At 42.3% G+C, this 27,500-nt stretch overlaps 1 protein-coding gene across 1 annotated transcript in view; it reads left to right on the forward strand.

The window, feature by feature from the left end:
- Nucleotides 1-17,951: 17,951 nt before the first annotated feature.
- The window catches only part of frem2a (FRAS1 related extracellular matrix 2a), a 146,933-nt gene continuing 137,384 nt past the window's right edge, over nt 17,952-27,500 (forward strand). Inside the window, exon 1 of the mRNA XM_072445928.1 lies at nt 17,952-22,941. Within this exon, the coding sequence (XP_072302029.1) occupies nt 17,952-22,941 (4,990 nt within the window). The remainder of the gene's footprint in view (nt 22,942-27,500) is intronic.

The raw sequence follows: 27,500 nt of genomic DNA on the forward strand, positions 1-27,500 counted from the left end.
ATATATATATATATATATATATATATATATATATATATATATATACTTTAATTTGTATATATATACACTGGATGACATGGTTAAACTGCAGCGCTCTAGTCATGTTGAGCTCTTGTAAAGGCTGGAGTTTTCAGCCTGACAGCAGTAAATAGAGTTTCCTCCTGCCTCTGAGTAATGGGCTGTCAGACACTCCATGGTCACTGAGGAAGACAAGTGTTTAGGAGATTCAACTACAACTACCACGCATCAGAGTCAAAGAGGCTTTTCAAACTACAAAACCAAGACGTGAAATACACTCAACAGGCCATGCCTTTGAGAGATGTAAAGTATATACAGTATATAAGGTATATACAGTATAGACTGTAAATACAGTCTATACAGTATATAAGGTATATACAGTATATACAGTATATAAGGTATATACAGTATAGACAGTATATACAGTATATAAGGTATAGACAGTATAGACAGTATAGACAGTATATACAGTATATACAGTATAGACAGTATATACAGTATATAAGGTATATACAGTATATACAGTATAGACAGTATAGACAGTATAGACAGTATAGACAGTATATAAGGTATATACAGTATATACAGTATATACAGTATAGACAGTATATACAGTATATACAGTATATACAATATACACAGTATATACAATATAATACAAACAAGTGTGAGCCTGGGGTTGTCAACACAAATATTACCCCATATGTATTTGTCTATCTGACACTGAGTTATGCACAAATTAGGCACAACCATAACGTCTTGGCCATAACAGGATGTCATTTAAGACCAAGTTCAAAACCCACATTTGGGTCCTGATCCATCCGCTGGCACATCTGTTCTAAATCATATTTCATCCACAAGTATGTCTATAACTATTGCATTCAGTCATTTATTACGGTAAATAGTTATGTAATAGTATAATGAATGAGGTAGATGTTCCGTCCCAAACCACAAAGATAATACTGAATATGTTAAAGGACAGTTTGACTCCTGCTGTCACAGGGAAATAGAAATCTAACTGAGCAGGACGTTTCTGAGAACATCGGAAAATACTCTCAAACACCAAACTTTGCACCGTCCTCTGTCTGAAATATTTCCCATGCCAGACTTTGTGAGAGGCTCAGCGCTCCTGTGTGAGTCGTGAGAGAAGAGCAGGAACAAAGTGCAGTTTCTCTGTCAGACAGTAAACGTTTGCCAGAGCAGCAGTTAGTGTGAACGGGCTCAGTCATTGTGCAGCATGATTACAGAGGGCCAGGCGTGTTTGGAGAGACGTGTTCCTCTTGTGTCCCTTCAATGGAGCTGTTTTAACAGCCGTGATGTGGCCACAAAGGCAGACCAGATGTGAATGTGTCCAAGTTTGTGTGTCCAGACAAGACACAGGGGTGGGGGGGGGGGGGGGTTGATTTTAAGGCTAACAGTAATAACAGCGCAGTGAAATCAGCCGTTTTCCATGGCACTTTTATGTGTGCGTTTCCAGGTTTGCAGCGGTGGAGATGGAGACGGTGAGGACAGAGCAGCGGCGAGGGCCTGTCATTGACCTGAGCTGTTGAAAAGGTCCAGAGGAACACCTGTGTTATGGGCGGGCTTATGGGCGAGCTCTGTTGGGAAAAGGACTTCCATCTGTCATTTAGTAAAAGTTTGCAAATCTCTCCACTGATCCTAATCTGTGCTTTTTAAATATCGCTTGTGTCCCTTTAAGTGTGGGTTAAAAAGAGCAGTGCCTGTAGTTTCACACGCACCAGGGTTGTCACGGCAGCACATTTTAGTGTCATAAATATGATTAAAGAAACAACATTAACTACCGCACTGGGTACAAACAGTTCAACAATCCCAACACGTCCTGTTCCTGTCGCACTAAAGGATGGTGCAGTTATTATGCCCTTGTAATAACAGAGGAATAAATGAGTCATTATATCGTTTGCATTATTCACGATTATTGACACTGTAAACAAAGAGCAGTGAAATCCTTCTTTTTCTAGAGTAAGAGTGAATCAAAGTGAATCGTACACAATTTGTTTTAGTTCATGTTTATTGATTAACTGCACAATTTAGACGTCCTTATGCTCAAAAGAGACAATAAATAAACAAAAAAACAAGCAAACAAACGTAATTAATAAATACAGCGGAAACAGAGGAAACCAGAGGAAACAGAGGAAATCAGAGGAAACAGAGGAAACCAGAGGAAACAGAGGAAACAGAGGAAACAGAGGAAATCAGAGGAAACAGAGGAAACCAGAGGAAACAGAGGAAACAGAGGAAACCAGGGGAAACAGAGGAAACAGAGTAAACAGAGGAAACAGAGGAAACAGAGGAAACCAGGGGAAACAGAGGAAACAGAGGAAACAGAGGAAACAGAGGAAACAGAGGAAACAGAGGAACCAGAGGAAACCAGAGGAAACAGAGGAAACAGAGGAAACCAGAGGAAACAGAGGAAACCAGAGGAACCAGAGGAAACAGAGGAAACCAGAGGAAACAGAGGAAACAGAGGAAACCAGAGGAAACCAGAGAAAACAGAGGAAACAGAAGAAACAGAGGAAACCAGAGGAAACAGAGAAAACCAGAGGAAACAGAGAAAACAGAGGAAACCAGAGGAAACAGAAGAAACCAGAGGAAACAGAGGAAACCAGAGGAAACAGAGGAAACCAGAGGAAACAGAGGAAACCAGAGGAAACAGAGGAAACCAGAGGAAACAGAGGAAACAGAGGAAACCAGAGGAAACAGAGGAAACAGAGGAAACCAGAGGAAACAGAGGAAACCAGAGGAAACAGAGGAAACAGAGGAAACCAGAGGAAACAGAGGAAACCAGAGGAAACCAGAGGAAACAGAGGAAACAGAGGAAACCAGAGGAAACAGAGGAAACCAGAGGAAACAGAGGAAACCAGAGGAAACAGAGGAAACCAGAGGAACTAGAGGAAACAGAGGAAACCAGAGGAAACAGAGGAAACCAGAGGAAACAGAGGAAACCAGAGGAAACAGAAGAAACCAGAGGAAACAGAGGAAACCAGAGGAAACAGAGGAAACCAGAGGAACCAGAGGAAACAGAGGAAACCAGAGGAAACAGAGGAAACAGAGGAAACCAGAGGAAACAGAGGAAACCAGAGGAAACAGAGGAAACAGAAGAAACAGAGGAAACCAGAGGAAACAGAGAAAACCAGAGGAAACAGAGAAAACAGAGGAAACCAGAGGAAACAGAAGAAACCAGAGGAAACAGAGGAAACCAGAGGAAACAGAGGAAACCAGAGGAAACAGAGGAAACAGAGGAAACCAGAGGAAACAGAGGAAACCAGAGGAAACTGAGGAAACAGAGGAAACCAGAGGAAACAGAGGAAACCAGAGAAACCAGAGGAAACAGAGGAAACTGAGGAAACAGAGGAAACCAGAGGAAACAGAGGAAACAGAGGAAACCAGAGGAAACAGAGGAAACCAGAGGAAACAGAGGAAACCAGAGGAAACAGAGGAAACCAGAGGAAACCAGAGGAAACAGAGGAAACCAGAGGAAACAGAGGAAACCAGAGGAAACAGAGGAAACAGAGGAAACCAGAGGAAACAGAGGAAACAGAGGAAACCAGAGGAAACAAGAGGAAACAGAGGAAACAGAGGAAACAGAGGAAACCAGAGGAAACAGAGGAAACCAGAGGAAACCAGAGGAAACAGAGGAAACCAGAGGAAACAGAGGAAACCAGAGGAAACAGAGGAAACCAGAGGAAACAGAGGAAACCAGAGGAAACAGAAGAAACCAGAGGAAACAGAGGAAACCAGAGGAAACAGAGGAAACAGAGGAAACCAGAGGAAACAGAAGAAACCAAAGGAAACAGAGGAAACCAGAGGAAACAGAGGAAACAGAGGAAACAGAAGAAACCAAAGGAAACAGAGGAAACCAGAGGAAACAGAGGAAACCAGAGGAAACAGAGTTACATAAACTGTTAAATAAATGAAATGTAACTTTCAGCTGAAAATGAGCCGCTCTGAGATGTAGTGGCTTTCGAGTAAGAGACTGTGCAAAATGCAGCTCCTCCAACCAAACTGCTGCCTACCTCTGTCCATTTACATACATGCATTATTCACATCGAGTTACAGGTTTCACATTGAATATTTGTGCAAAGCAGAAAGGAGAAATTCGGCCTATAAAATACACTAAATGTTTACTTTATACACTTGAAGATATGTCTCATGTTCTCAAAGTTTAGTTTCATGGCAGCGCTCGCCGGTGGTGAAGGGGAGAGGGGCGTGGCGTCTTTGGTTCCATTCCCGCCCATTTGCTGAATGTCTCTCTACCCTCTCGCTCTTGCCCTTTCACGCTACAGCTGAGAGTCAGATCGAGCCAAAAGAGAAAAGAAGAAGTAACAATAAGAGAGTCAGAGGGAACAACAATAATGGTAAATATAGCCGCAAGCGGCAATGATCGGCCCTCGCCACGCTGCCGCCACACCGCCGCCACGCCGCAAGAGGAGGGGGCGCTAACGCGCCCCAATTGTCCTTTTATTACGCCTACTGCTGAATCTGTGACGCTGTCACATCTGCTCCCCTTTGTTTTACCATCAAAAAGCAATTTTATTTTGAATTCTTAGCAAATGCGGCTTTGCCGCACAGACACCGTGACTCTTTGATTAAAAATGTGGATAACTTTTGATGGTCCACCCCTGAAGATGAGTCTCACCAAATTTCAGGTTAATAGGGCTAACGTCCTGGGAGGAGTTCATTAAAAATATAAAGTGTAAACATGTTCTAGCGATTTCCCCATTGGAATAACATGGGAGGTTTTGGTCATCGCTAAAGCCATAACAATTATGACATGGGTCTCATTGACTTTTTTGATGGGGCCAAAATTGAGTTGTGTGTCAAATTTCATATAATTTCGCAAAACTAAACATTTAACCTCCATATAAAATCTGTAGGGGGCGCTGTGGCTCCAAATTAATTTATTTCACTTCAAGTATGTTTAGGGCAAAGAGTTAAACAACTGATTCTAATTTGACGCAATTCGGACTTTATCTGCGCAAACAGCAGCAAATTTTAAATTTGGGAGATTTCTGAAATTCTAGCTACAGTTTGTGGCTTCGCCGCACAGAGACCGTGAGAGGTATCAATGTAATTTGAATCGCTTTTGATGTCCCACTCCTCAGTACCATTTTCACCAAATTTCAGCTTTTTAGGGCCAACGCCCTGGGAGGAGTTCGTAAAAGTACGACGTTTGGAAAAACTCCTGAGTCATGCTTAGTCAGTTTTGAACCAATATGGCCGACATTTGTTTGGGTGGACGGCGTTGCCGTAATAATATTTTTTACTTCTCTTGTCACCATCTACCTCTGCGCCAAATTTCATGATTCTACGATCAGATTTTTTTTGGGTCATTTCCTATTTTTCAATGCATTTTTGGTACATTTGGGGGCGCTGACGCGCCAATATTTTTTTATTTTCGAAAAGGGAGATAGCCAGAATGTAGAGAGGCACGATTTTTAGAGGTGTGCAAATTTTTGTGACTTTTCGTCAATGTTCACTGGGTGAAAAGTAGGGGGGTTGGTCCCGAGAAGAAAGAAAGAAAGAAAGAAGAATATTCCGATGCGAAAACAATGTTTCCCATTTTTCAAATATCATAAACTATACATTTTCGGAAAGCACTCGCGCTTTCCTACCTCATGATGTGGGTCCCTGGTCACTGATGGGTACTTTCGTTAATTTTGAGTGGGCTTCGCCCACTTTGTGTTTTTGGCCCTCTATACAGTAATAATGTTCAATTTTTGCATCACACGCTTATATGCACGGAACATGCAAGAGATGGGGAACGTATTCGTGAGCTACTTCGCTCAAATGAGTGCTTTATATGGGGATCCCAATGTAAAGTGCTCGTTTAGTGCGCACTTTGTCACGGGCTTCGCCCGTTTACTATGGTAATGTTCCATTTTCCTACTACTAATTAGTATGCACGGGGCGTGCATGAGTGAAGGAGTGCTTAAGTGAGTGTTTGGAAGTGGGCGAGCTCTTCGCGCTCGATTTCGTGCGCACTACGTGCGCACTTTCGCAGCCGTGCTTCGCACGGCATTACGGGACAAATAGGCCTCTCGCCAGCCTGTGGCGCTCGGGCCTAATAAGGTAGTAGAAGCGGAAGTAACTAACAATATAACAAATACTCATGGTACAAATACTCACGGTACTTTGATAGCAGTAGAGCAGATTTCTTGGGTAATTGAACTTTTTTTTATTTGTCTGGAGCTCAAAGAATATGTGGCTGAAACTATTTAAATGCAGCGTTCTTAATCAAGTTTGTATAAAAGACGTAAAGTGTACTTTAGTCTTTGTAATCGAGTTTTAAAAAATGTAATGCAACTCTCTACGCACTGATTCAGGGAAAGCAGTAGAAGTCGTAGAAGTAATCGTAGTACAGTATATCCATTCTCTTCTGTTTTATATCAACAGCATTTTGAAATAACAGCTTAGGGTTTTTTTAAATAAATTATAGTAAAAAAGTGACTAAAATGATTTCCTTTTCTCGCTCTCAGTGGGAGGCAGCGCGTCTTTGCAGCACAGTCACATACAAACTTGTAATGGCTGTGTCATTTGGGATTTTGCTAATGTTTTTTGATAATTAGCAATTACAAAACCAAACAATGCCAACAGTCTCATCTATACGTCGCTATTTATTGAGAAATCAGCTTTGCGTTCGCGCCGCCGCCGCCGCTGAATATTCATCACCGCTCGCTCTTCTAAATATTCATTTGGCTGTTAATGCTTAATCTTATTTTATGGTTAAGTAGATTTGCTTTCTTTTCTGGCACACGTGGCAAGGTTTTATGCAAATGCGACTATCTGATGTCTGCCTACGCCCCGTGTTACCTGTCACCGGGTAAATCCTATACCCCCGTAACAGCTTCACGAGTGGGATCGCTCTTATCACGGAGCAGCAGCCGGACCCCCACACACACTGTGCAAATGAACGCGTCAGAAAATCGGACCGCCGACTGTCCACAAGTTTCATAATGTGTTGAGAAGGAAACCGTAACCATGGCCTGCAAGAACAAGAGGAGATAATGAGTTGGATGAAAGCCTGAGAAACGCTGAACGGGGAAATAGGAACATTGGCAATCGCTAATGTTCTCTGATAAATACATGTCATTTACAAATATGGTACGTAAAGAAATAAAGCAGGAGCAAAGGGATTCTGGCCTCGTGCTTGTTTTAAAAGTACATAAAAGATGTAAAAGCAGCTGGTTTTGTTTAATGTGTGCTAACAAAACATTTTAACGCATTTCTTGGCTGTAAAGTACAAGTATTTCTTATTTAGTAATTCTTTTTCATTTAAAAACAAATAAACAAAAACAACATAAACCTATTTAATTTTCATTTCATCCATGGGTTTCAGAGTGCTGACCAATTAGCACTGTAGCCAAAGAAATGAACCATTCAGAACATATTTTGTTTGTAATTGTTGCTAAAGTCAAATCAAAAATCAAGTCCGACGCAAAAGATAAAAAGAAAACACACACATCGTTTACATTTATTTTCCTTGTTCAATGTTAGAAATCGAGATTGTGTCGTCAAATCATAGAGTTTTCAGTTAGTCTTATGTTAATCCAACGTGGATTTTGAGATTAAACACTAAACCTGTTGTGTTCATTCAAAAGTATCCGGACACAATAGTGCAATAATAAATGTATTTACCAAGCATTTTGTTCCACAGCTCATCACTTGTTTGTATTGTTTTGCATCTCTATGGACAATTCTGCCAATAAAGTTTTTTTCCCCTGACATTTGATCCAGAGCTCTATTTGTTCTGAGTAGTATATGAAGTACCAGTATGTTATTATGTTGTACTAAAGAGTTGAATTAAAGGCTTTGTGGGACGCAAACGCAGCAGGTTTTCCACCAGGTGAAACCACAGTAGCCTCTCATTTGCACCGTCTAATAATGATCCTCACGTCCCAGCTCAAACAAAGGATAAATGGCTCAAACAACAACTAAACCAAATCCAAATAATGATTTCTAAAGTGAAAATTCCATTCCAGATCATGGGGAAGGACTAAACTGGGAACAATGAAAAAATAATGTCAAAAAGACATTCAGGAGAGGCATTCCGTTAACTCTTGGTGCTGGTTTGGTCCTGGTTTGAGCCCAGTTTAGTCCAGAAGTAGACTTGGTTTGATCCCGTTTTAGTCCTGGTTTAGCCCTGGTTTAGTCCAGGTTTGGTCCTGGTTTAGACCTGGTTTGGTCCAGGTTTAGTCCAGGTTTAGTCCTGGTTTTGTCCAGGTTTAGCCCTGGTTTAGTCCAGGTTTAGCCCTGGTTTAGTCCAGGTTTAGTCCAGGTTTAGTCCAGGTTTAGACCTGGTTTGGTCCTGGTTTAGTCCAGGTTTAGTCCAGGTTTAGCCCTGGTTTAGTCCAGGTTTGGTCCTGGTTCAGACCTGGTTTGGTCCTGGTTTAGTCCAGGTTTAGTCCAGGTTTAGTCCAGGTTTAGTCCTGGTTTAGTCCTGGTTTAGCCCTGGTCTAGTCCAGGTTTAGCCCTGGTTTAGTCCAGGTTTAGTCCTGGTTTAGCCCTGGTCTAGTCCAGGTTTAGCCCTGTTTTAGCCCTGGTTTAGTCCAGGTTTAGTCCAGGTTTAGTCCTGGTTTAGCTCTGGTTTAGTCCAGGTTTAGATGTGGTGAGTTTGTGCCAAAGTAAACGCACTTTCAGGGGCATTCTCCTTTTCTCTTAGGTGAGGATCTATCATTCTCTTTTTTGTGCCTTATTCAGAATCCCAGTAAAGACGAGATCTGTGAGGACGCGACAGCTGAAAACGCAGCTCAAAATGACAAGGCGTCCATACCCTGTAATCACCATTCAAAAAGCCCCATACGACCAACAGATCCACCACGTCTGGCCACTCCAATCCAGACTTTGGGCTTTTTCAAACAACTCTGGGAATGTGAGTTTTACAGAAGCAGCGTGAAACTCCTCAAACGTCGTCGTGCCAAAAATGTAAAAGAGCCAGAGAATCGGACGTTGGCGCAGCGAGTATTAGATTCGGTTTCACTCTAACACTCGACGTGTTTGGGTTGTTGTTAAGGCTCGTGTGAACTCCAGTGTGAACTCCAAAAGAACAGTCTGCAGAGAGCTTTGTAACTGTTAAATTGTGTCTCCGAGCGCTTTTCTCCTTTGTCCAGTTCAAGACCTTTGGAAAGTTTCAAAATGTCTCAATGTGTAAAGCAATTCGACTTCATCAATTGTTATTTTGTCATTTACAACATTTCTTTTACAATTACAACGTTTAATTGACTAGTTCCAGGTTTGAGTGAGAGCAGCGCAAATCATACGCTGGCGTTTGAGCTCCTCCCAATGAGAGACAATCGAAATAAGGCTGAAAATGGCACGGCCGCCGTCTCTAAAAGGAATCCTAAAGTGAATGCTTTTTCAGATCTGATTCTTGGAAAAACGTGCCTGGGGTTGAACTGAATCTTATGGTTTAGAAGTAGCATCTATAAAATATCAATCTCAAAATGGAAGCTGTTTATTCTCTTTTTCTTTTACTTAAACCTTGAGGCTGGTGTAGACTCTGTCCTGTCTCATAATTACAGATTAAAAAAAAAAGAAAAAAGAAAAAAAAGAAGAACATTTATTCCAAGATCAAACACCAAACATTTATAAATTAATACAAAAAATTTAAAACCTACATTTTTAACCATGGTTCTACAATCAAACAAATTCATTGGTTTAAAAAACATGGTATGGATTAATATTTGATCTGTTAACGATGTAGCTTATTGTGGGTAAATTATGTTAGTGTACGTTAAAGATTAGTACAAATTTTCCTTGGACTTTTAATTTAATAAACCCAGAGTTTTTACTGCCAGCGCTGAATGTCACACACCAAAACCATTAAACCACTATTATCATTGGAATACTAACTACTAATTCCGTAATTAACTAATCATTATCTGGACAACAAACCGAGATATTGTAATAGCTTTTTATAAATGAATGGGAACGAGATTACGTTATGCTTTTGTTTTGACGGATGAAGAATGGGAAAGACGATATACATTTCATTGGAGAACCGCAAAATCACATATTTGTAGGGAATTTAGTTTGAAAAATGTAACAAGTTTCATCATAACGCCGAGTCAAAGTGCTCAGGAGGTAAACCACTACTAAGTTTTTTAGGACTCTCCAAAAATATTGCACTGAGATCAATAATGTCTATGACACCACCTGATTTCAGAACTATGTATCTGGGCCTCAAAACTCCTGCCATGGACACAATAAATATATATCTTTGGAGCAAACGAGCCACGAACATCGATGACAGCACCAAAAATCAAGGACCGGAACCAAATTATAACTGACATTGAAAAAATTGCAAAAATATGACTCAACCGACTCTGGACTAGTTGTGCCGTCACTTTGTTTTATTTAGTGGATGTCTTGATTTTGTTTTCTTGCTCATGTCATGTTCTTTGTGTGGGATTCGTCTGTTTACATTGCAGCCTTTTACTACAAATTGGAAGTCCAGTGTTCATTTAATGCGTAACTAAATTACTGCAGCATTATCAAAAGCACTCAAGGTCATAGCCATGGGTTAAAACTTTCCTTGAACTCTCTAATATATTCTGCTTTCACTAAAGGTATGATGCATTTTCAAGTTTTAAAAACACATTTCCGAACTTTCCTTGAAGCTGAATGAACTCACCTGCTCACACTGCACATTTGTACCTCTGTTTCATGAGTGGTGCTCACACGTTTTACTCAAAGGAAGGTCAACAGTTTTAGAGGACGATTTTCACAGTTTTGCCCATCGAAGTAAACAAGAAAATAAACAATATAAATAAACAGATGCATATTTGTAATAATCCCAGTTTTACCTCTTCATTCTCCTTCCAGCGCCATAGGACATGGTTATGTGAGTGATTTCTCATGTTGTTCTTGCTGATATGTTGTTACATATTAGTTTGTGACTCTTCCCTAAAGCTTGTACTTCAATCACACCTCGCCTGGGTTTACTCGCCTGGGTGATTGCATTTAGTCTTGTCTCTACCATAATCATAATAATAATAATAATAATGATAATAATGATAATAATGATACCCCTCGCCTGCAAATGTACCAGGCTGAATGACTAAAACGATGATCCATTGATTTTTCTTTACAGTAGGCAAGGCAAGGCAAGGCAAGTTTATTTGTAGAGCACATTTCATACACAAGGCAATTCAAAGTGCTTCACAGCAGGAAAAATGCATTCAAATCACAAAGAAATTACAGAAACAGAAATACAATAAAATTAACTAAATTAAAAATTATCAATCCAACTGATTTTCTAAACTAATAAAATCACAAACAAAAGAGAAGAGTGCAAAGAAAAAATCCTTTCAGTCATATGCGCAGCTAAACAAAACTGTTTTTAGCTTTAGAAGCCTGTCTCACATCTTCAGGAAGACTGTTCCAGATTTTAGCTGCATAAAACTGAAACGCAGATTCCCCATGTTTTGTCCTGACTCTGGGCACCAGCAGGAGGCCGGTCCCTGAGGTCCTCAGAGTCCGAGATGGTTCATATGGCACTAACATATCCAAGATGTACTTTGGTGCTAGGCCATGGAGAGACTTGTACACAAGCAGAGCTGCTTTAAAGTCTATTCTCTGAGCCACAGGGAGCCAGTGCAGAGACCTGAGAACAGGACTAATGTGATCATACTTCCTGGTTCTAGTCAGGACCCGAGCAGCAGCGTTCTGGATGTACTGCAGCTGTTTTACAACTCGTTTGGAGAGGCCAGTGAGCAGGCCGTTACAGTAGTCTAATCTACTGGAGACAAACGCATGGATAAGTCTCTCTAAATCTGGTTTTGACACTATATTTTTGATTTTGGCAATGTTTTTTAGATGGTAAAAAGCTGCTGATGTTATTGATTTGCCGTGGCTATTGAAGTTCAAGTCTGAGTCCATTATTACCCCCAGATTTCTAATTTGGTTTGTAGGTTTTAGAGCGAGACTCTGGAGGTGACCGCTAACACTTTTTCTTTGTTTCTGTGGGCCAAAAACGATTATTTCAGTCTTGTCTGAGTTCAGCTGGAGAAAGTTGTTTTGCATCCACAAACTGATCTGTTGGATGCAGTGACAGAGTGAATCTACTGGTCCATAGTCACCTGCCGATAGTGAAACATAGATCTGAGTGTCGTCTGCATAATTGTGATAGGACACATTTTCACTGCGTATCAACTGACCCAACGGCAGCATGTAGAGGTTGAACAGAAGGGGACCCAGGACTGACCCTTGGGGCACTCCACAGGTCAGGGTCATGTGGTCTGAGACACAGCTACCAATTTCAACAAAGTACTTCCTGTCTTCCAGATAGGACCTTAACCAGTTTAGGGCAGTGCCAGTGATGCCCACCCAGTCCTCTAGTCTCTGTAAGAGGATCCCATGATCGACAGTGTCAAAAGCAGCACTCAGATCTAACAGAATTAAGACTGAGGCTTTGCCCGTGTCAGTGTTCAGGCGGATGTCATTTGTCACCTTGACAAGAGCAGTCTCAGTGCTGTGATGAGGTCTAAAACCTGACTGAAAAACATCAAATGAGTTGTTTATTAAGAGGAAATCTGTGAGCTGTTGGTATTCAACCTTTTCAAGGACTTTGCCCAAAAATGGCAGATTAGAGATGGGCCGGTAATGACTCAGTACTGCGGCATCAAGACTGCTCTTCTTTAGGAGAGGCTTTATGACCGCAGTTTTCAAAGACATTGGGAATGTTCCAGATTGAAGCGACATGTTAACTATGTGAGTGAATGGTGCTAACAAACTGTTCAGCACAGACTTTAGAAATCTGGTGGGTAACACATCAAGGCAGCATGTAGATGAACTCAGACTGGTGATGATCTGGACAGTTTTGTCAGTTACTGGTGCAAAGTGAGTTAGCTCTAAGTGTCTTGGTGGTTTTAGGGTAATTTTTTGCATTGTGGGATTTATAGCATTTTTAATGCCCTGAACTTTGTCATTAAAGAATAATGCAAACTCATTACACTTGGATGTGGAAATGAGTTCTAACGGCAGCTGAGCTGGAGGGTTTGTTAATCTGTTTACTGTGGCAAACAGGACACGCGAGTTGTTACTGCAGCTTCCAATTATTTCAGAAAAATATCTTTCCCTAGTTCAACATAAGATTAGGTTGTACATGTTCAGCTTTTCTTTGTAAATCTCTTTTTGAACCTGGAGCTTTGACTTGCGCCATTTCCGTTTGTCCCTGCGGCACTCCCTTTTCTGTGCCCTGACCGAATCATCATTTCTCCACGGCGCCTTCTGCTTATTTTTAACCATTTTAGCCTTTATAGGGGCGATGGTGTCCAGAACATTCAAAACACTAGATGTAACAGAGTTCAACAAATCATTTACATTAGAACATGAGACATTTTCAAAATGTATCATTTCCATAAACAGTGCACCTGTGCCATCACTTATGTGTCTCCTCTGAACAACTGCAGGACCAACCGGAGGTTGGGGAGAAACAGACAGGTCAAAGAAGACACAGAAATGATCAGACAGAGCAACATCGATCACATTAACATTTGAAATATTTACCCCCTTTGTAATTATGAGATCTAGAGTGTGTCCTTTGCTGTGGGTGGGGCCCCTCACATGCTGAGTAAGACTGAAGGTTTCAAGGACAGCATCAAGCTCTTTAGCGTTTCTGTCACAAATATTATCAACATGCACGTTGAAATCACCTGTAATGACCAAACCATCAAAGTCTGTGCATATGACTGAAAGCATCTCAGTAAAATCATCAATAAAACTTTGGCAGTGCTGGGGAGGCTTGTATAAAATAATGAAGAGAATGGATGGAGACCGTTTTAGCTCCATTTTAAAGGATACATACTCAAATGATGAAAACACCCCAAAAGACAACCTGCGGGTAATTATTTCATCTCTAAAGACAGCACAGACTCCACCCCCTTTTTTGTTTTCTCGTGTTTCAGATTCAAACTTAAAGTTGGGTGGACCAGATTCTATCAGAACTACATTTCCTGTGTTTTTGTCAAGCCATGTTTCAGTTAAAAACATAAAATCAAGATTATAAGAAGAAATACAATTATTAATTAAGAGAGATTTGTTACATAAGGATCCGACATTTAGCACAGCAAGTTTCAGACTAGTTTCAGTGGGACTGGGCTTTATCTTTTCACAGGGAATATGAATCACATTTCTCAGATTGGGCCTGACTCGCATTTTGTTTTTCCATCTGTGTGATGATGTGACTACAGAAATAGCACTAGGGGGGGCTCTTTTTACATAGGGCCCCGGGTTGGTTTGATTTTTAATGTGACAATAAGTCCCGGCAACGCTGAGACCCAGTGCATCCTAGCTATGGGAGATACCAGGTAAAAGGCCAGGTTGGATGGGTGGTGGGGCTTTTGTAGCCAAGGAGAGTTTGGGACCAGGTGAGAGGCGAGGGGGGATGGGTGGTGGGGCTTTTGTTGGTGTAGTCGGCATAGCCCTTGCTATATTGGGCGTGAGTGGAGCCATCTTAATGCCTGATTTGATCAGCCTTTCAAAATGGCTGGGAAGGCCCATGGGTGAGAGTGGAGATGAGAAGGAGAATGATGAATCTTTAGTGGGAGTAGATGTTGCAGGGGGAACCCAGGGCTGGTGTGAAGGCAGGGGCGATGACAGGGATGTTGTTGGGCTTGTCACAGATGGGTCCAAGGCCTTTGAAGATTGTTCCTTTGCTGGAGGCGGTGGAGGTGAATGTGGAGCAGCTGGAGCTGAATCCTTTGCTGGTGGTGGTGGAGCAGCTGCTGATGAATCCTTTGGTGGAGGCTGAGGTTGTGGTGCTTTTGATGTTGAAACATTGGCTCGGTCTCTGGCTGAGGGAGCAGGAATTCTTCTCTCATTCCTCTCTTCTCTAACTATCTGCTCAGGACCCTGTCCAGGCCCAGTCCAATGCCTCAGAGCGTGGAGCAGGTTCTAGGTCAGCACCCTCACTCCACCTCTGCATAGGTGGGGGCCATTTCTCTTAAACAGGTCCTCTCGTTTTCCAGAATAGATAGAAGTTCTCAATGTAGTGTAGTCCTCTCGGGGAGCACTCTTTGGACAGCCATATGTTCAGCTGAAGAAGCCGGCTAAACTTGTTTATCCTCCTGTCGATGTTTGGAAGAGGTCCACTTATGAAAGTTTTGATTTCCATTTTATCAAGCACGTCGAATAACTTCAAGAAGTCTTTTTTCAAAACTTCAGTCTGTTCCCGCCGCATGTCCACTGCACCCACGTGCACAATCAGCTGTTTAGCTCCTCCATGCTTAGCCATAATATTTGGAAGGAGTGACGTTATCTCAGAAACAGTGGCGCTTGGAAAAGAATGTGTGTTTATCTTTTCATGCGTCATGTGACTTATCGCGCCGTCCCCAACTAAAACAATCTTGACCTTGGCTCCTGGCACAGATCCTCCTCCCTGTATTTTGGCCACGTCATCTTTCCTTTTTTCATTTAATTCCATCTCTGAAAGTGGTAAAAATCTGTTGGTGAGCTGTATTTTAGGTGACTTCACATTATCTTTGTATCGTTTAGGCTTTGCTCCAAGTTTGTTCCAAGAAACAGCCTGGTCTTTCTGGTTTTTAGACAGTTTTGGAAACGACACAGAGTCACTGCGGTTTAGGTTGAAAGTAGCAGTTTTTCTTGTAAAAAGTGTGCTCTTCTTACCGTCGGTTGACACAGGAATGGTATCGTGAAGAACTTTTTCAGATTCCAAAACAAATATCCGTGTTTTCAGCTCATTAATTTCTTGTTGATATTTCCGACAGCGTTCACAGTCTTTCTCACTTCTTCTCCCGGACATGTCGCTGGCGTCAGATATGTCGTTAAAACTGGAAAAATGTTCTTAAAATCCTTGGTTTACTTGAAAAAGTCTAAAGCAAAAATGTTTGGAAGACAAAAACTGATTAAAAAGCAAAATAAATAAGGAAAGCAGCGATAGCAAGCGGAGCGAGCAAAAAAGCGTGTGCACTCTTCGGAAGCAGTAAAGAACATAAACCTATTGCCAACATCTACAGCAGTTTCTACATCAAAAGAGAAGTTTGGAAAGTGAATGTTTTTCCTTCTTCTTCTTCTGACATTAACTAAAAATGATATGACGTTTTAATAGCACAACATAAAATGCCAAATGCTCCCATAAAATAGATAAATAAAAAAAGTGAGGGATAGTAATTTTACTGTGTTTTTGTTATTTTATTACAGTCCATAAAATTAAATGAAATTTAAGGCAAAGAGATCATAAACGCTCTCTAAATTATGTGCGTTGTAAATACAGATGAAATTGTCAATATAAAACAGTGATACACCATGATTATAAAGAGGTTTAAAACCAAATCAATAAGACCAGGCTTTTTTTTCTTCCATTTTTTTTTTGTAAATTAGAGTATATTGTAAAAGCAGGACTTAAAATAAAGTATTTTCTTTCTCATCAAGCCGTAAGTAAGAGTTGCTGTTTTAAGATAAGATAAGATAAGATAAGATTTATTTATCCCACAATGGGGAAATTCCAGTGTTGCAACACAGATTAGGTACAGAAACACAGATTAGAATAAATCTGAATAAAAAAAACATCCATAAAAAACTTAAATCTAGTATATTATAAATACATTTAAATCTAGTATAAATGTAAAAAGAATTCTAGGAAAATTACACACTCTTATTTACAGTACGTGGCTATATTGTTATATGCACATGAATATGAAGATGAATGACACATGTTCAGGGCTAACAGTGTTTGTTGTAGAGTCCGACAGCAGCAGAAGGAAAGACCTGTAAAACGTCTCCTTCACACAGCGAGGGTGAATCAGTCTCTCACTGAAGCTGCTCTCCAGAGTGGACAGAGTGTCCTGCAGGGGGCGACACTCATGGTCCAGCATAGATGAGAGTTTAGCCAGGACCCTTCTGTCCCCCACCTCCTGCACCGAGTCCAGAGCACAGCCCAGGACAGAGCTTTGTCCAGTCTCTTCCTCTTCCGTCTGTTTTATCATAAATTATACTTAAAGAACCCTCTTTTATTCTCTCAGTGTTTACTGTCTCTGATTTCCAACAGTGTGTTCAATGTGGCTGCAAAGGAGACTTCATTTTAGTATCATCATTCTCACCTTCACCCTAAATGTCACTTTCTTGTCTCACCACACACCTCTGTGCTGGGCTAGAATTAGGATGTGACTCAATAGGTCTGCATGCCATTGGAGACAAGAAACTATACATACATATATATATATATATATATATATATATATATATATATATATATATATATACACATACATACATACATACATACATATATATATATATATATATATATATATATATATATATACACACACATACATACATACATACATACATACATATATATATATATATATATATATATATACACACATACATACATACATACATACATACATACATACATATATATATATATATATATATATATATATATATATATATATATATATATATATATATATATATGTATATATATATATATATATATATATCTTGAGGTAACTTACACCTTGATAAGTAGTTCTTTTCCAAGCCCCGCCCCGCCGTGACAGTCTCAGCTCGCGCGCTTATTGGCCTCACGCCTGGGGTAACAAACCCTCAAAAAGAGAGAGAGACAGAAAGAGAGAGAGAGAGAGAGAGAGAGAGGTGGCTCAAGTACCTGAAGTTGAAACTGCCTCGCGCTTTTCCACCGGAGGATCCGGAGTGTGAGGAGCAGCGCGCGGACACATGGGAGCTTGATCCATCCTCCTGGCTCCTGGCTCCTGGCTCCTGGCTCCTGACTCCTGACTCCTGACTCCTGACTCCTGGCTCCTGGCTCCTGGCTCCTGGCTCCTGGCTCCTGGCTCCTGACTCCCGGCTCCCGGCTCCCGGCTCCCGGCTCCGCGCACGGAGCCAAACACATCCTCACAGCTTGTGTCCCCGGTGCCCTGTCCACAATGTGGCACTACGGACTTGTCCTGCTGTGCGTCTCGGTGGCGGCTCCGGTCTCGTCTCAAACGGACAGCGAGGGACTGTTTTACGCGCTCCGGTCTGAACTCTCGGAAGACACGATACTCGTGGCCAACAACGGAATACGTGTGCCGTTCGGGAGATCCGTCTACGTGGATCCCATCAACGACCTGGTGATCCAGACGCAGCCGGGGGACCGGTGCAGCATCACGGTGCTGGACAACGACCCGCTGTCCCAGAGACCCGGGCACCTCTCCCCCAAAAAGTTTCCCTGCGATTTCGGTCCCAGCGACGTGACGTACGCGCACTACGGCTCGCGCAGTCCGGCCCGCGACCGAGTGCGGCTGCAGCTCCGGTACGACGCCCAGACCGAGACCGTCATCATCCCGTTCATGATGGAGGTGGAGGTCGTGTTCACGCAGCTGGAGTTACTCACCAAGAACATGCCGCTCACCGTGGACAGCCTCCGCGGCACGAGCGACCCCATCGACCGGAGGACCCTCGAGTTCACGTACGACCGGGGCTTGTACAAGTGCGAGGTGACGTCGCTGTCCGGGGGCGGCAGCGGCTTGCCCCGGTACGGGCGCCTGCTGCCGCTGGACGCGGGCAAACTTTCCTCTCCCACGATGGACTGCGACGAGTTGACGCGCGCCGACGTCCGCTACCGGCACGAGTTCGAGCGCGCGTCCCCGAACCGCGACTACGTGCCGATGGTGGTGGAGCTGCACGACGCGGAGGGCAACGCCGTCAAGCAGGAGTACTTCCACTTGATGATCCGCATCCGGGGGGGCGAGGAGAACACGGCGCCCAGACCCAGCTTCGTGTCTATGATGATGATGGAGGTGAGCCAGTTTGTCCTGACCGCGCTCACGTCGGACATGCTGGCGGCGGAGGACCGGGAATCGAACCCGGACGAGTTGATCTTCAATATCACCTCCCCGCTGTCCTACGAGGAGGGGTACATCGTGAGCACGGACGATCGGAACTTGCCGATCACGTCGTTTTACCAAAGGGACCTGCGGGACTTGAAGATAGCCTACAAGCCCCCGTCTTTGGACTCGGACACAGAGAGGATCTTCCAGTTAGAGTTCGAAGTGGTGGACACAGAGGGGGCCGTCTCGGACCCCTTCGCGTTCATGATCGTGGTGAAGCCGATGAACTCGCTGGCGCCTGTCGTGACCCGAAACACGGGCCAGCTCCTGTACGAAGGCCAGTCCCGACCGCTTTTCACCGCACACAACTTGGAAATAAGTGACGAGGATAATCTAGAGTCGGTGACCGTCACTGTGGTGGACGGGCTGCGACACGGTGACCTTATGGTGCTGGGGTCGGACAGGAAGTTTTTCACGCCGGCCGACCTCACCACGGGAGTCGTGGTGTATCAACACGATGGCAGCGATACTTATAGTGACAATATCGTGTTCAAAATGACAGACGGCAAACACGAAGTTGAGTTTTTGTTCCCCATCACCATTGTCCCCACAGATGACGAGCCCCCGATTATCAATGCGAATACAGGTTTGATTTTGTTCAAAAATCAAATGATGCCCATATCTCCTCTCATGTTAAGCGCAGCCGATATAGACTCTGAAGATTCCACTATTAAATTCACTATTGTTCCTCCGTATTCTACAATCGGGACAGTGCTGCTGAGGCAATCCGACGCCCCCGAAGACCCCTCCTCTTGGAAATTCAACTCTGAAGATGAAATGTATGAGAAAGAGGTGAAAGAGTGGCTTCAGAAAGATATTACAGATGGGAAATTGTTTTATAAGCACGTCGGACCGCACAACACAGACACTATAATGGACCAGTTTATTTTTACGGTTCAGGATGATAACGATCCACCAAATGAATCCGGGGAAAGTGTGTTTTTAATCCGAGTTTTACCCATAGATGACGTACCCCCTGAGCTGTTCCCGGGCACCACTTTGCAAATGACCGTCCAGGAGTACAAACTCACTCATTTCAGTAAAGAAGTTTTGCGCTACACCGATTTGGACTCTGAAGACCGTGACCTCAAATACACAATCACACAGCCTCCCACAGACACGGATGAAAATAATCCAATTTTGTTCGGTTCTTTAGTCCTGACGGATAGCCCCGGGACCGAAGTCAGCGAGTTCACCCAAGCTCAAGTTAATCACCACAAAATCTCCTACGGACCCCCTGATGTAGAGCTGGGCATCACCGCTCATGTTGTGCAGTTTCGCTATTTAGTCGAAGATACGTCTGGCAACACAGTAGAAGGCGCTTTCACGATCTACCTTCAGCCGGTTAACAATAAACCGCCGCAAATCACAAACACCGGATTTACCGCGCTCGAAAGAGGCATGCACATCATCACCGTCGCCGAATTGGACGCCGTTGACCCCGATACTGAACACGAGCAAATTACATTTACGCTAAGCCGGCTTCCAAAACACGGGCAAATCCAACAAGAGTTTTCCGATCTCGATGTGAAGGGGGTTTTTAGACTTGAAGACATTTCACAGGGGAAGATATCATATATTCACGACGGGGAGGAGACGGTGGCAGATGAGTTTCAGCTTGATGTCAGCGACAATATACACGTCCTAACAGTGACAGTCAGAGTGGTGGTTAAACCCATAGATGACGAAGCCCCGACTGTCAGCTTGCCGGCGGGAACAATCGGATCGCATATGGATGTGCTGGAAAACGGCGCCACCGAAATCACAACTAACGTTATCCAAGGCCATGACGATGACACCGATGACCTGGAGTTGACCTTTATTGTGGAAGACCCTCCGGCGATGGGAGAAATATTGGTGAAAGGCGTCCCTGCGAATAGGTTCACGCAAGCTGACATTATTAACGGAGTAGTTGTATATGCGCACACAGGTGGAGAGATAGGGTTAACCTCACAGCACGACGGTTTTAATTTGACCCTCACGGATATGTCTGAGGATTGGACAGTTGGTGGGAATAAAGTCAACGGAGTTCAAGTTCGAATCACTGTTCTACCGGTGGACAGCCAGCCTCCAGAAGTGGGCGTCGGAGAGCAGTTCAGTGTAATAGAAGGTGAAAAATACGCGATAGGACCTCAGCATCTGAACGCAGATGACAGCGACACGCCCACAGATGATATTCTTTGCACTATCGTGGTCCAACCGAGGGTGGGGTACGTGGAGAATATTTCGCCAGCTCCAGGATCAGAAAAATCCAGATCGGGAACCGCTATAAGCGCTTTCACAATAAGGGACATAAGAGAAGGAAATATTTTCTATGTACAGAGCATCCACAAAGGAATAGAGCCAATTGAAGATCGATTTATGTTCATGTGCTCGGATGGCATCAATTTTTCTGAAAATCACATCTTCCCGATTGTGATTATCCCAGCCAATGATGAAAAACCAGAAATTTACCTGCGTGAGATAGTTGTGATGGAAGGCATGAATATTGTAATAGACACTCCTATTCTAAATGGCGCGGACTCCGACGTCCCACCTGAAGAACTTGTATTCACCATCTCAAAACCGCCCAAACATGGCGCCATCTTGAACCAGCTCTCGACCGGATCCGTTCTGGTGACTAATTTCACTTTGGAGCAAATCCGGGAGGCGTCTAGCATCGTTTACGAGCACGACGACTCTGAAACAACAGAGGACAGTTTTGAAGTGGTCTTATCAGATGGGAAGTACTCTGTGCAGAAAACCGCCGTGGTAATGATCGTGTCCGTTGACGACGAGACCCCAAGAATGCTTATCAACGACGGACTAGAAGTGGAGATTGGTGAGACTAAAGAAGTCGACAACAAAGTGCTCAAAGCTACCGATTTAGATTCAGACGATAGCACACTCACTTACATTATCAGATTTGGCCCGGGTCAAGGGTTACTGCAGAGAAAATCTCCCTCTGGATCGTTGGAAAACATCACCGTCGGGATGAATTTCACGCAAGACGACATCGACGCAGGTTTCATCAGCTACACTCACAGCGGACAAGAGGGCATCAGAGATTTGGCAAAATTTGACGTCACCGATGGCATGAACCCGCTTATCGACCGCTATTTCTACATCACAATCGGCAGTATCGATATGGTGTTCCCGGATGTCGTCAGCAAAGGCGTGTCACTGAAAGAAGGCGGAAGAGTGACGCTGACCACTGACCTTCTCAGCACAACGGACATGAATAGTCCTGATGAAAACCTGGTGTTTACCGTCACCAGAGCTCCAGTGAGAGGACATTTGGAGTGCACAGATAGTCCCGGGATGCCAATCACCTCCTTTACACAGCTGCAGTTAGCCGGCAGCAAAGTCTTCTACATCCACACTTCGGACGACGAGATCAAAATGGACAGTTTTGAATTTGAAGTTACAGACGGCTACAATCCAATTTTCAGGACATTTAGGATCTCGATTGTTGACGTCGATAACAAGAAACCGGTAGTGACCATAAATGCGCTGCTCGTATGCGAAGGCGAGACAAAACTTATCACGCCGTTTGAGTTGACCGCTGAGGATCAGGACACGCCAGAAAAGCTGTTGAAATTTACAGTTACTCAACTTCCCATGCACGGTAAATTACTGTACAATCACTCCACACCTGTTACGATCTTCACCAAACAAGACCTAAATGAAAATCTCATTAGCTACAAGCATGACGGAACCGAATCTTACCACGACTCGTTTTCTTTTACGATCACGGACGGCACGCACACAGATTATTTTGTTTTCCCCGACACCGTTTTTGAGACGAGGAGGCCGCAGATGATGAAAATCACCATAGTGGGCTTGGACAACGGGGTGCCGCAAATCGTGGTCAATAAAGGCGCGCCAGCTTTGAAGATTTTGCCGACGGGACACTTGGGAGTCCCGCTGAGTCCGAAAGTGCTGAGGGTGGAGGATAGAGACAGCAGCCCCGTGTCGCTGGCGTTCCGCATCACCACTCAACCCAAACACGGTTACATCATCAACGTGGGACAAGGGAACAACTCCATTGACACGTTCAGCCAAGGTAAGAGCAGACACAACGCGAACATTTTAGACGCAACATCCAACAACAGAGGTGGAAGAGGCAAACATGACAGAAATAGAGCAACACGTAGAAGACAGTAGCAAAAGTACACAATTTAAACATATACGGTAATAAGACTACTTGTTGGGTCAAATGCAGAAGACAAATGCAGAGGATTATGATCAAAATGAGTGACTTTAGTAGGAATTTTGAACAGGATCCAGCTGCAAAACTGTTTTTAAACTGAGTCTGCCCTGATTCTTTGCATTATTTTCATGTATAAGTAAATAAAAACGACTATTGGAACTACCTCTACTGCTACCATTACTGATATCACAATGTTAACTGCAATATAGCTACAGGGTAAAACATCACTTCTACTACTACGACAACAACTACTATTGCTGCTGCTACCACTACATTTGTGCTATAGAAAATGTTACAAGTAAGTAATTATTTCTAAACTGCACTTGAGACCAGCACTTATATTGACTTCACTCTAGTACATCATACTACTACGTCTGTCCGAGTGGAAAATGACTTCTCATTCGCTGTCAGAGCCAAAGAAAAGCAATGTAAATGTCCTGGATGTGCACACAATAACAAGTGTGAGTGAGAATGCGCTGCTGCTGTCTCAATGTATCAAAAATGCATGATTTATTGGACGTGTGTTGTATTCGTGCGTTGGTTTTGCCACTGGTTGTGTAAGTACTTGTTGACGGGTTGTAAGAGCAGCATATAATGGCAAGAATTATGCTCAACTTAATATCAAGCCACAGTTATTGTTATTTGTGTGACTAATTGTAGTCTGCATTTTGGATGAATACTTTAGAAGGATGAGTATAGCACTGAAATAATGGATTATTTAGAGTTTCGAGCATCATTAACAAGACATTTCGTGAAAATAGTGGATGATACAATGTTTATTTAATATTTATCATGAATTATTTTAATGTACGGATCCAAATAAAAATCTAGTGTTGCAATGATTGTAAGAAGAAACATCAAATATTCATGATTATTGACACTATGGCCAAACAACGAAAAAATCCTTAATTCCTCTTCTTTTGAATTGACGAATAGACCAGTTAATTTGATGTAGACGACCAGATTAAAAAGTGCTTTACATTTAACTCTTCTGTGTGAGTGTAGATTTTAATGTTCAGCCCTCGACATTTGCTGACTGTCCGTACCTCCTCTCTCCCCTTTTCGCGCTACAACTCTTCTGTCAAACAAAGCTGGGCTGATAAAATTCTTTGAAAAAGATAAAGAAAAGAAAATAGATCAGGGATTTGATTAGCCCATTAATCTCAACATGCCTTGTCCAAATACCAATTATTAGTTCCTCATGCTGGTTCCAGTGAATAAAGAAAACAGCATCTGGAAAGTAAAGCCGCTGTGCACGCTTGGAATTTTACTACTAATTTTACTCTTCATTTGATGCATTTAAGTCCCAGGTACGAGAGCAAAACAACTGAGATAATTGTAATTCCCTTTCCCTTAATTGCAGTGCCATTTTGAGGTGACATTGCCCAGCCCAGGGTCATTACCATTCTCTCTCCTAATCCCACTTTATTGCAACATACAAAAATGAGATGCACACAGTTTCTCAAAGTATTCAAATCCCAAGTTTTGCAGCAAGTTTTGATTAATCATTCACACTTCTTAGCTGAGATTTTAATTTATGGAGTAATAATTATTCGCTGGTGTGACAAGTGGTGGTGAGGGAGTCTCAATAGTTAATTTGTGGGCCTGATTTAGATGTGCCTTGCTCATCAAATCATAATTAGCAGTCCAAAGTAGAGGCTGATGTTTTGCACAAATGTCTTGTAGACAGTTCGGGATGAATAATTTATAATTTCTCCATCTCCGGGGGAAATGCTCACGTCTGAGGCTCTATAGAGGTTTTGTTAAATGGAGTGTAACACAGAGGAACAAGGATCATGTGCAAAAGGTCATCCTGTTGGCATTTGGTACATCGTGAGCTCTGACCATTAATTGGTGCATTTTTAAGTCTAAAGTTGGACAAGCTGCTTATTTTGTCGTTGATGTTTGCACTTGAAATTAACAATATTCATACAGGCTGAATCTACTGCACTTTTAGGCAACATTTCCACGTAAAAATCAAAACAATTAACTGCATTATTCACACATTTAGAGACGCCCCGATGCCAAATATACTACATAGAGCGAACCAGTGGAGATGTGATGGCTTCACCTGAAATGTTCCATAGTGTGTGACATTCAACTGAAACAAGTGAAACGCCCAGACCGAGTAACTAATTGGATAAACGCAGTATATAAAAGTTGAATGCTATTCTATGGACGCTAATCAACAGCATCTAATTTGGATAGAACAGATTTGCTTTTCATTATATTTGTTCAAAAAACGACAAGAGAAAAGGGAGAACTTCTTTCACCTATTGTGTCAGTCTGTACTTTTTGCCTGGAATAATTACATTTGGTGCATTCTTAGCAGCCTTCCGAGCCCCTGATCTGTGCAAACATTACGTCTAAGTGGGCCGAGCTGTTTATTGATATTGCCGGGTAAATTGCCGCAACAATGTGTCTGATTGAGATGTAAAGCGCCGCAATCAATGCACTATTTCAGACCATGATGAGGCACTTATCTGAACAAGCTGCAAATCCACCTGCTCCCGGCACACGGAGAAACGGGCTCTGGACAAAGCAGAAACGCTGAGGAGGACGTGGTTTTAGTGAGAGCAAAGTTTAGAGGCGGCGGAAACTACCAACCACAGGCCTCTCTGCCGTGTAGGGGCTTATTAATGAGATCAGGTCATGTAAAATAGTTGTTTAGGTCATAGTTTAATTGAAAGGATCAGGTCATTTAAAATAGTTGATTAAGAAAGAATTACAAATATGATAATTGAGAGTTTGACAATTATTTTAGTTGTTGATTTTAGTTGACGATTACAGTATTGATTGTATCGAGATGTTTTAAAATACATTATCAACCAAGTAAATGTTACATTTGGGGACAGAAGGTTTGTCGATGTATAATATTTAAGAACAACAGGAATTATTGGTGAGAATCTGAAATTGTGTATCTTTTTTTGACATTTTGATTCAACAATGCCGCTGGCCGTGTTATTAAAGGTGTTTTAGAATCTGTGCAGTCCAGATCAAACTTATTATGACAATTATTTTACAGAGCAGTCACCATTTGTCGATTAATCGTTGCAGACATAGTTCATATTTCAAGTCCATAGCCCGCTCCAAAGAGTAAACCAATGTGAAGTATATTATTGTGCCATATTGTGATTAGCTCAATCTAAAGCACATTCCCTGCCCACACCTCAGATCCTCAACAAGCAGTACCTGTCACTCACTTTCAGGAGAAGGAAGTTGCTTTAGGTGCCTCAGATGTACATTGTGATCAAATCCAAATTCCACCGCACATTTCACTGTTGTTTGACGATGATGTTAACAATTATGAATATTCTTCTCACAATAGTTAACTCTGAGTTGGATATTGTGACATCCGTATTAGTGAAATTAAAAAACACATTTCCAAACTCTCTGCTAAAACTCAATAGCTGCATGTTGAGAAAAACATTTTTGTACGATTTTAAATAGAAAACAAAGAAACAGCTTTGAAGCAAATGGCTGCATGAGACTTTCAAAGTAAGAGGAACAAAAGGGATGTTTTTCTAAATGCTAAAGCTTTATTGCAGACGGAACACTTATTCCTTACGCAACAGACTTTTTCCACCGGTGAAGCGGGTCAGACACGACTGCAACAAGTCACGTCAAAATATTCTTCAACACAGTAACTGCAAAAGCTTTCATTATCGACCAGAGTTTCACACAGTTGTACTTCTTCCATTCAACTGTAGAACATGTTTCACCATGGAAACGCTTTCTACCATGAATCACTCCTAATGAGGTATTACACCAATTTCTATGGAATTATTACTCAAATGATACGAATGTTAATTAATTATTCAATTCAATTTATTTATGTTTTGCCCAAAGTTACTAGAGTTGTCGACTTGATCATTTGACCAACATAAACAGCTATTCATTAATTATCAAACACATTTTGTGCCGGGATTGTATGTAAAATATTTGGTAACACTTTATAATACCTACACTTTTTCCCACCTTAGTAAAGCATGAACAAAGACTTCATTCATAGTCAAGAAATAGTTTATTAAGAATGATTTAAGCTTAGTAAATCATTAACCTCAATTAAGTAGTTAATAAACAATATATACATTATGAATTAAGTCTTTGTTTATGCTTTGTTAAGGTAAATTAAGGTGCAGTCATTATGAAGTGGCACCAAATATGAAAAAAATTGGAAATAGATAGAAAGATTGGCTTTTTTACAGTAGCTGTCTGGAAAAACACTTCTGTGGCGATTTGAGTTGATAATGGTAAAGACGTGGCTCTGATCAGGCCGAGCGGGCGGTGCTTCGGAGCGGGTTAGAGACCGCACGTCGGAAACAAAAGCCGCCTTGGAGGCCCTCGATGCTCAGAGGGCAAAGTGTCTTGTCGGAGGAGTCAGTCAGGTGAAAGAGACAGCCCCCGCACGT

Source organism: Eucyclogobius newberryi, unplaced genomic scaffold, assembly GCF_026437365.1.
Source record: "Eucyclogobius newberryi isolate DKJ021-1_F unplaced genomic scaffold, fEucNew1.0.hap1 SCAF_15, whole genome shotgun sequence".
NCBI lineage: Eukaryota > Metazoa > Chordata > Actinopteri > Gobiiformes > Gobiidae > Eucyclogobius > Eucyclogobius newberryi.